Source organism: Gymnogyps californianus, chromosome 27, assembly GCF_018139145.2.
Source record: "Gymnogyps californianus isolate 813 chromosome 27, ASM1813914v2, whole genome shotgun sequence".
Taxonomy (NCBI): domain Eukaryota; kingdom Metazoa; phylum Chordata; class Aves; order Accipitriformes; family Cathartidae; genus Gymnogyps; species Gymnogyps californianus.
Genome location: NC_059497.1, coordinates 5,094,161 through 5,104,562, shown reverse-complemented (window position 1 = coordinate 5,104,562; position 10,402 = coordinate 5,094,161). Strand labels below are relative to the sequence as shown.

At 62.6% G+C, this 10,402-nt stretch overlaps 1 protein-coding gene across 1 annotated transcript; it reads left to right on the top strand.

Moving 5' to 3' along the window:
* Positions 1-3,689: 3,689 nt before the first annotated feature.
* Positions 3,690-7,670, top strand: TULP1 (TUB like protein 1). The gene is made up of 9 exons (XM_050911226.1): positions 3,690-3,759; positions 3,882-4,016; positions 4,212-4,303; positions 4,567-4,740; positions 5,158-5,270; positions 5,790-5,898; positions 6,107-6,205; positions 6,494-6,665; positions 7,537-7,670. The coding sequence occupies exons 1-9, from the start codon at positions 3,705-3,707 to the stop codon at positions 7,668-7,670; spliced, it is 1,083 nt and encodes a 360-aa protein (XP_050767183.1). The 5' UTR covers positions 3,690-3,704.
* Positions 7,671-10,402: the final 2,732 nt, after the last annotated feature.

Below are 10,402 nucleotides of genomic sequence, written 5' to 3'. Positions count from 1 at the left end.
AGGGGCTCACAGAGGCGGCCGAGCCGATGCCGCTCGGCCGCTCGGACCATTGTGGCCGTGGCTGAGGCCATGGATCCAGCCCCGGAGTGGTAGGGGCTACAGCAACGGGGGGGTCAGCGGCCGGTGCCGGGGAGGAGGGAAGCAGGTCGGGGCAGGGTGGAGGGAGCCATCCCGGAGCCATGCCGCTGCAGACGGAGATCCTGCGCGAGGTCTGGGCTGCCGACAGGTGAGGGCCGGCGGGCAGGATGCGACCCGTGGGGTGGGCGATGTGCTGGGCATCCCCACCGGGCTCTCATCTCCTCCAGAGCCTTTTTCTCCTATTTTCAGTTTAATTGCAATTTAATGAGCTGTTTTATCAGTTTTTTTGCTCTGGGGGTCGGCGCGATGATGCTCGTTGGCTTACAGGGAGGAAAAGCGTTCGTTAGAGGGGGGTCCCCAAATTAACCTCATTGCTGTCACCCTTGGCCAAGGCAGAGCCTGTCCTGTGCTCTCTGCTAGGAAGGATGCTGTCGGCCGAGCTCGACCCGGTCGAGATGGGGGGAGCTGCTTCTGGAGCCAAATGAAAGGCTGACCTTCCCCCCTCCACCCCAAAAATTGAGGTGGTGCTTGGCCAGAGGGTATCAGCCCCCCAGGAGCTGCGGAGGGCTGAAAGCCCTCACCCCTTTGCTTTCTGTGCCCCACAGCCCCAGTGAGCAGCCGGGGAGCCCTCAGCAGCACAAGCCCAAGCAGGTGAGAAAAAATCCTTCCCCCCCCATCCCCAGTGCCACCGTCCCCTGCTGCGGGCTGTCCCCAAGGGCTGGGGACATCAGAGACCCCCAAACCCCGGCCCCACACCAAGACTGACTTGGGGATGGACAGGCTGCTCCATTGCGTTGCTGCAGCTCCAGGGGGGCATGAGCTTTTGGGGGACCCCCTTCAGAGCAGGCAGGTAGAGGAAATCCCACAGCCCCCCCCTGCTCCTTTGTGCATCCTTCCAAACCCTCTCTCCATCACTTCAAAGCACCCCAATGAGGTGGGCTCTCAGTTCCTAATTAATGCTTTAATTAAGCCTCTCAGTTAAGCCATCAGCCGTGACTCACTTTCCCCAGGCTGTGACCCCTAAGGCCAGCCCCCCCTCACTGCATTTCGGCACAGCCCTCCGGTGCCCCCCAGCCTCGGAGGGGTCTCGGCAGCAATTTCATCGACCACGCGATTCAATCAGCAGCCCCTCCTCAAAGGGCTTCATTAAGTAACGAAGCGAGTGGCTGTCCTCCCCCCCAGCTGCTTAAGGGATTAAAGGATGCGAAGGAGCTTTTCGACGTGAACTGATGACATGGAAGAAACCAGCCGGTTCCCAGCTCTGCTGTGGGACCCCCAGCTTCCCCCCCCACGCAAATCCGCAGCGCTGGGATCCGGCTGGATCTCCCCTCTTGCAAAACGCCTTCACCCACCATGCTGGGGCACCCGGGAGGGACGAAACCCCTGCGAGAAGGAAGGTGCTTTGTCGGGTGGTGGGTGCTCTGGTGTAACTGGATTTGCTTAAATCACTTTCTGAGGGCCCCGAGCTGCCACCCACTCCCCAAGTATCTCCTGTCTGGAGCCAAGTGCTGCCTCACATGCTCCGTATTTGGTAAATCAGGGTTATTTATAGCCCCGGCTAACCGGGATTAGGTGTGCTGTGCCTAATCCCCCCGCTCCTGCTGACCTCCATCCCAGCACTGCCCCGCAGCTCCTTGCCTTTGATGGGAGCCTTTCAGGGGGGTGAGAGGAGATGGAGGTGCAGAGCCAGGCTGCCTGCCTGTCCCCATGTCCCCTGTCCCGGCTCAGGTCCCCTGGGATGCCCATCAGGAGATGAGCCAGTGCCCGGGGTGGCTCCTGGCTGGGGTCCCTACGGCATAGCGTGGCTTGTCCCTCCATGCCGGCATGGTCCACGGTGTCGGGGCAGTGCCAACATCCCGTCCCTCATCCTCGGGGCTGGCACGTGGCCATCTGTCCCAGCGCTGATGCTCTCCCGTCTGTCTGCTAACAGCCCTTTCTGTTTTCCTCCCTCTGCCTTCCCCGGGGGGCTGCCCCATGGTAAGTTAGTCGTTTGAAGGTGCGAGCAAGTCCCCGTCCCCAGAGTGGGTCCCTGCTCCCACGTGGGGCTGGGAAAAAGCCTGGCTGTATTTCGGAAAGGGAGCCGGTGCTGTATGAGCAGGGGTTGCCTTGCAAAGGGAAAAGGGATTTAAGGCCGGCACTGTCTCCACAGCACCGTCCGCGGGGGCAGAAGCTGAAGAAGAAGCGGCAGGAGCCTGTGCCAGAGCCCGAGGCCAAGCCCCGGCGGCTGCGGGTGAAGAAGCCAGGCGAGCCAGCGGCTATGGAGGAGCCCTGTGCCGCGGCACAGGGTAAGCACAGACCCTCCACAGCTCCCACGGAAATGGGGGGACACGCTGGTCCCCCCCCACGGCCCCATCCTGCACCCGCGGTGCTCTCCATCACGAGCATCTCTTGAAATGCGCAGGGGTGAAGAAGCTGAGGAAGAAGAAGGAGGAGAAGGGGGAGGAGGAGAGCGACAAGGATCCCTACTCCAAATTCACCAGGGAGCCTCGGAAGAAGAAGGAGAGCCCGGCCCCCCGCTCCCACGTGGCCAAGGGCCCCAAGAAGCAGCAAGGTGGGGGGGCAGCACCCACCCCTCTGTGGGCACCTGCTCGTGGCACCTCATGTCCCCATGCACCACAGCCCCTTGCACCATGTCCCGCCGGTGCCATTGATGCTCCCGGTGTCTGGAGAGGCTCTGCACATCCCGGGGGGGGCTTTTTGGCCAAAATCCAGCTACGCACCGGGGGGGGAAAGGGGATGTGGCAGGCGACCTGCATGCATGGCGTTGGCTGGGGAGTCAGGGTCAGAGGGGGGGGACACAGTCCCTGGGAATGTGGCAGTCGGCGGCTGGTCGGTGCCACCAGCTCCCCGGACATCTTGCCGGAGCAAAAAGATGGGGTGGGCAAAAAGATGGGGCTCGTCCCCCCCACTCAGCACCCCGGGGCTGCAGCCGCGAGATGGCGGTGTGACTTCGCACGCAGTGTCCGGCACTGGACATGTCCAACGCGCTGCTGGCCGCTGTGGCTGGGCAGGGGACCCACAGCCCCAGCACCCTGGCCATGGCACGATGGGTGCCCACGTCGGCCGGCACTGCCGAGGGAGGTTCCCTGCTCGCAAACCACGAGGCTGCGGGTCCCCGATGCAAGAGGCCGTCGTGTTGCTGATGCCATGGTGTCACCTCCGGGCAGAGCCGGCCGAGGACTCGGAGGATGAGGAGGAGGAAGAGGAGGTGGAGAATAAAGACCCGCCAAAAAAGCTCAAGAAGAAGCTGCCCAAAGAGCCCCCCTCGGGCGAGAGCCGGGAGAAGAAGCTGAAGCCGAAGGGTGAGTGCCCGGGGGACGGGGATAGCTTGAGCCTGGCTCCATTGCCACTTCCATCTGTCCTTGCTGGGACGAGGGGACCGCCCGCGTCCCGTCCCCACTGCTGTCCCGGGAGGCTCAGGGGGCTGCAGGGCAATCGCCCCCTCCCCGTGCAATCTCCCCCCAGCTCAATCCTTCCCGCTGCCCCCACCCTGCCACCTCCCTGTCCCCATCACCGCCCGTCCCTGTCCCTCTGTCCGGCCGCTCATCGGCTCCTCCATCCCTCCAGGAGACAAGAGCGACCCTGACAGCAAAGCCAAATCTGCCAAAAGCACCAAGAAGGAGCCGATGTCCATGTTCCAGGTGAACGGGGAGAAGAAGGAGAAGAAAAGCAAGAAGAAAGGTATGGAGCGAGCCGGGGGGGGTGGGGGGTGGGGGTGGCAGCCAGTCCCACCCTCCCACGGCATCACCCTGAGCCGACAGCACCCGGTGCTGCGTGACGGTGTCCCCCGTGTCCCCCCCCAGCCACCACCGGCAGCGATGAGGAGGACGATTCTGACTCCAGCACCAAACCCATCAGGTCGGAGAAGAAGAAAAACCCGGCGTCCCTCTTCCAGACCGGCGGGGACCCCCCCAAGGAGAAGAAAACCAAAAAGAAAGGTGAGAGCCTGGCGTCGGCGATGCGATGGAGGGTGGTGGGTGCTGGAGGGGCTCGCGGGGATGCGGGTGAGCCTGGCCATGGAGAGGGGGGTTATGATCAATGGCGTTGGCATGGGTCTATGCCAAGCTCGGTTTTGGGGTTCGGCGGAGTCAGGCTCTTCCCCCTGCCGTGCCCCTGCCCGTTCCTGCCTGCAGCTCCTCCCAAAGCGGCCGAGAGCGAGGAGGAGACCCCGGAGACCCCACAGAAAAACTCCAACAAGAAGGGGAAAGGGAAGAAATCAAAGAAGGTACAAAAAATCCCTCAGAGCCGTGGGGGTCCCCTTGGGGGACCCTTAGGGGGTCAGCAGCTTGGAAGGGGGGGCAGCAGCTCTTCTCTCCAGGGAGGGTCAGGAGGCTGGAGCATCCCCCAGGGAGACCCACCGCAGCACCGTCCCCAAAGCCACCAGCTGCAGAGCCACAGCCCAGGGGGAGCGAGGAGCAATCAGTTGGGAAAGGAGGGGAGCTTTTGGCAGGTTTGGCTTTGGGGTCACCGTCCCCTCTCGTGTTGCAGCCAAAGGAGGAGAGGCCCCCGTCACCCGTCATCGAGGTGGACAACCTGGAGGAGTTTGTGCTGCGGCCGGCGCCGCAGGGGGTGACCATCAAGTGCCGGGTGACGCGGGACAAGAAGGGGATGGACCGGGGGCTTTACCCCACCTATTACCTCCACTTGGATAACGACAAGAAGGTGAGCTGGGGTGGGGGCGTGGAGACCCCTGGGGCTCTGCACCCACCCCGGGGAGCACCCTCAGGGTTTTGGGGGGGATGTCTGCCTGCATCCCACCATGGTGGTGGGTCCTGGATGGGGCTGCTCCCCTCCCCTGCAATTCCTCTTGGGAAATGCCTCGTGTCGATGGTACCTGGGATGATGAGCAAACGTCGTCCGGAGAGCCACGTTAATGCCGGGCTGGGCTCAGACCCTCCCGCCCCATGGCTCAGCCAGTATTTTGGGGATTGTCTTCACTCCACGACTTGTGCAACGTCATGGCAGTGACGTGTTGGGCCAAGCCTTGCGCAGAAGGCACGGCAGAGCGGCGAGCCGGGGACGGCGGCGGCGATGGCGATGACAATGCCCCGTCCCCACGCGGTCCCACCGCCCTCCCAGGTGTTCCTCCTCGCCGGGAGGAAGCGTAAGAAGAGCAAAACCTCCAACTACCTCATCTCCATCGACCCCACCGACCTGTCACGGGGGGGAGAGAACTTCATCGGGAAGCTAAGGTAAGAGCGGAGGTGGCACCCCGTTTTAGTGGCATCCTATTCCTGCAGCACCCCATTCCTGCAGCACCCCGCTCCTGCACCATGGGTTGCCGGCTGCCCAGAGCGATGGCTGGGTCAGGCAGGAGGCTAAATTTGGCATTCCCTGCTGCCGGGTCTGACCCGAGGAGTATCGGGGGGCCGGGAGGGAAAAACAGGCTTGTCTGGTTCCTCCCGGCAGACAGGTCACGGCTAGAAACAGCGCCCGGCGAGCCTGGCAAGTCCTGGCCCGCTGCACCGCCGGCAGCCACACAGCGATGCTGGGGGGTCCCCGTGGCAGCAGCATCCTATAACACCCCGATTTAGGAGTGCCCTGAACCCGAGCAAACAGCTAAAGGGTGGGAAGGACGGCGTTGGCCGGGGGCTACATGTGGGTTTTGCAGCTGGAGGAAAGCCAGGGCTGTGCCTGGAGGGGAGGGGACAGGGGGGGTCGGAGGGGGCTCGGTGGCACCGGCCGCAGCCATCTCCCATCCTCGGCTGCAGATCCAACCTGATGGGTACGAAGTTCACGGTGTTCGACAACGGCACGAACCCCGACAGGGCCAACGCCGACTGGTCCAACGTGCGGCAGGAGCTCTCGGCCGTGGTCTACGTAAGCAGCGGCGCGGAGAGGCCCTCTGGGACCTCCCGGGCAGGCGGCGAGGGGGTCCTGACCTGCACCCCTTCACTTGGGCTACTGCCCCGGGGAGTTGCAGAGATGCGGGATGGGCTGGCTCTGTCCCTGAGCCCTCCTTCAGCCGCCGGCGAGAGGCTGCAGCCCGCGGCGGTCGCTGGTTTTAGGGACGGGTTTTCTCTTGCAGGAGACCAATGTTTTAGGGTTCAAAGGCCCCCGGAAGATGACGGTCATCATCCCCGGGATGAACGCTGACAATGAGAGGGTGCCCATCCGGCCCCGAAACGTAAGTTGGGCCAGACCGGGAGAAACTCCTTGGGAGCTGGATTTACTGGGGTTCACCTTGGATTTTACCCATTTTGGGGCATGGAAAGGCTTTCAGATGTCCCTGAAAATTCAAGAAACCTCCCTGGGAGGTGGGACACGAGGTGTCTATATTTTTTTTTCTCTGCACTGGATCCCATCTCCCAGCTGGGTACTGGTACAGAGCATCCCCCTGGGCACGCCATGGGAGGTGGCAGGGCACCGGCTGGGGTCACCCCAACTCTGCTCTCCCCGCTCTCACCCTCCCCAGGATAATGACGGCCTCCTGATGCGATGGCAGAACAAAAACATGGACAACGTGATCGAGCTGCACAACAAGGCACCGGTGTGGAACGACGAGACCCAGTCCTACGTCCTCAACTTCCACGGCCGGGTCACCCATGCCTCTGTTAAAAACTTCCAGATCGTGCACGGCAGCGACCGTGAGCTGGGGAGGGGACGGGACGCGGGGTGATGGTGGGGGAGCACTGCTATTAGCTGGCCCCAGCACCCCCTTTTTTTGCTGAGGTTTAGTTTTTTCATGCATGGTTGCTTTGGGGTTCTGCCTGCCTTTGCTGGAGCTGGGATGAAGCCAGACGAGGCGTGCGGCACCGCACAGGCAGCTGCCTGCGGGCCCCGGGTGCCGGCAGAGGGAGCGCGCGGGTCACCTGTTGCCAGGCAGATTAGGGCAAGGACAAATCCTGCGGGGTGCTGAGCCCCCCCCTCCATCCCACCACAGCCACCCACTCAGCCCAGACCACCCCCAGAACATCACCCCCAGCACGCACCCCACATTGCCGGCGGGCTCACCCCGGGGGCGCATCGTCCCTCGGGGACAGTCCCCCGGGGTGGCAGTGGCTCTGTCCCCGCGCGAGCGGCCGGACGCGGCCGTTCGTCACCTGTCCGGCGCAGTCAGAAGCCCTCGGCCTCCGGGGTGTTGGGTTACGGGACAGAAAAAACCTCTCGGGGGCCCCTGGTTATTTTTACAGATTTCCTGTCACCCGCCCTCGGGTAGCAGCGGTCCCACGGGGGGGTGAGCAGGGATCCCTGTCCCTTGGGGGGCTGCGGCTCCCGGGGAGGGGGTGCTGAGGGGACCGAAGGGTGCCGTGGTCCCATGCTGGACCGTGCAATGGAGAAATGATGCTTTTTGGTAACATGCGCTGCGGTGCGGTGCAGCCGGTGCACGAACTGCGGGCAGAGGTCGGTGGAGGCGGGGGCGGCTTCTTTGGGGCGCTGCTGCGTTGGGTGCCCTGGGAAAAGGGCGGGATGGGTGCGTGGGTGACATCCCAGCGGCTCGCCCTCTCTCTCCCACAGCCGACTACATCGTGATGCAGTTTGGACGCGTGGCGGATGACGCCTTCACCATGGACTACAACTACCCGCTCTGCGCCGTGCAGGCCTTCGCCATCGCCCTCTCCAGCTTTGATGGGAAGCTGGCCTGCGAGTAGCGCCCGTGCCGGGGCTGCCGGGGCTGCCGGGGCCGTGTGCCAGGGCTGTGTGCCGGTGCCTGGTGGATGCTCCTGCATCCCCTTCCTGCTCCGCTCCCTCTGTTTCCACTTTCTGCCCGGCGAATGCTCGTGGTTACAGCCACTCCCGGGGTGGCTCGAGGTGCACGGTGCCCGCAGAGTGCCGTGGGACGCTCATCCGGCCGCGGCCACCCTCTCCAGGCAAATTTGGGACAGATCGCTGGTCTGGGGCAGATGGCAGAGTCAGGCCCGGGGTATATTTAGCAGATGAGGCTGACTGCAATCCCGATCTCATCCCTTTGAGACGTTTCTTGGACTCAGATCCTGGAAACTCATCCCCCCTTTTTTTTTTTTTTAGATTCTGGTTTGTATTTTGTAGCTCAGTCTCTCAGTGAGAGGGGGGTTGGTGGTCTCCTCGGTTCGTGTTTCCTCATCCCCCTGTGAGTGTGCACAGAGCCCACGCGCAGCCGGGCTCTGCCCAAGCGCCCAGCGAGGGGCCCCCCACCCGGCTCGATACCCACCGGGCACAAAACCCCTGTTTTGCCCCATTTTGCCCTTGCACGAGTGGCCGTGCGGTGTCCGCGGTGTCTTTGCACGCCCCGGGCTCTCCACCCATTGGGTGTAACCCCACTGCCTTTGGACATTTGGGTCCCTGAAGAGCAGCCTGGCACCCAGAGCACCAGTGGCACGTGGGCACGTGCCGAGGGAAGCCGGTGCCAGCGGAGGAGGGCCGGCAGCCACGTGAGGCAGAGCTGGTATCACTGGCATCGGGCCGGGCTGGGTCGGTGCCGCCAGGAGGGACCTGGAAGGGAAAACTCTGGGTGCACCAGGAAGTGCCGGGGTGACTCACGAGGTGTGGTGCGGCGCTGAGTCACACTCAGCACCCAGCCGGGCCCCGCCGAGCCCCCCGTGCCCCCGCTGCTCACCGCCCCGGTGCTCCATGGCATCCCTCCGGACCCCACTGGGCTGGTGGTCTCACGGAGCCCCACACATCCCGGGTGTCCCCGCTGCTGGGACCGGCCCCGCTGGTGCCCCCTGCTCGCGGGGAGGTGGTGAACGGGAGGTGCCACCGCGTGGCACAGGCCCGTGGGGTGTCACGGGGGGCTGTGGGGAGTCATTGGGAAAGGGAGATGCTGGAGAGGAGCAGCTCGAGGGGAGCAGCCCAGGGTGAGGATTTGGCAGCACGGATAGTCCCAAATCTGATTAATTCAGCGATGAGAAACCACCAGGACATGCCAACGTGCCCCGAGACACCATTCTTGACTCCCCGATAATGCTTCTCTCACTTGCTCGGCTGACACACTGACCCCAGGGGGGGCTGCTATGATTTGGGGTCCCTTTCTTGGGACACATACAGCTCTTTCCCCCATTCTGGGGGTGATCTGAGCCCCCCAAGTTAACGCTGCGAGAAGTATCTGGGGCGGAAAGGCCGAGGGGCAGGAGACGGATGAGACAGATGCGGGATGGTCGTCCTCGCTGGGCAGTGTCACAACACTGCCACAGCCTGAACCCATCCCTGTGCGGGGCTGGGGACAGATGACAGTGACAGTGAGACCACGAGCTGCAGCCGGACCACTGGCGAACGTCTGCCCCAGTGGCTTTGCAGTTGGAGCTGAGGTTTTCCCACCAGCTGCGCGAATCCGGGCTCCGTGGTTCATCGGCAGACGTCGCGGTGGGGGCAGATGGAGGCGGACAGCTCTGGGACAACGGGCCGGCGTGGGACATCGTCCCTTACCCACGTGGTGAGATCAGAGACCTTCTTGTGAGCTAAAGGGAGAACCAGCCACTGCGGTTCGGGGCCAGCATCCCCTGGCTAGGTATGGCCAGCAAATGTGGGGAAAGCAAGAGCTTTCTGCCCAAATCCAGCCACGAACCCAACATCTGTTTGAAATTGGGAAAAGCTCAGCTAACGGTTGAGCTAACACTTGTCCCCATTTCCTCCGGTGGAAGCAGAAAAGCCAAAAAGTAGGGTGAGAAAGAGGGGTTTGGGCTCCCCACGCTCTCGCTGGAGCACAAGCTGCCATTATCCCAGCTGCTCCCCAGGGAGTTTCTCCCTCCCCTCACCCAAAAAGTCTCCGTGTTGCCCGTTGTTGCTTGCAAACCCCTCGGGATTCCCAGCCTGCAGCCCGAGCGGAGCAAAAAATCTGCCATGAGTGTCCAACGCAATGCCACCCCATCCCAGAGCGCAGTTACCGCATCAGCCGCCCACCCCAAATCACTTACACAAACCCTCTAACCCAAACCAACTGCGGCACAAGAAACAAATGAAAACAATTTAATAGGGCGATGGATATTCGGGCCCTTTGTTTGCGCTGGCTGTTAACACCAGAGGAGACGAGGAATGGAAGCAGTTGAAATGTGTATCTACTTTGGCCGACGGAAAGTGTGACGGATGCGCCAGCAGACCAATGGCTGGGGATGCTGGAGTGTGCGTGGGTGTGAAAGGAATGCTCGCTGCAAGAAAAGATCAAAAAAAAAAAAAAAAAAAAGAGAAGAAGGAGCCTTATCAACGGCGTTTGAGCCCAAAGTGTGTGTCTTCCTTGGAGAAAGGGTTTTCTCAGTCCCCAGGGATGATGTTTTCCTCGCAGCACAAGATTTTGAGGCTTCTGAAGCTTCATTTTAGGAGGCTGGTGTTAGGCTGGTGGTGCAGGGATGGATTTAACCCCATGAAGCGCTCAGGCAGGGGCATGAGCATGGCCAGCGGCCAGAGGCGA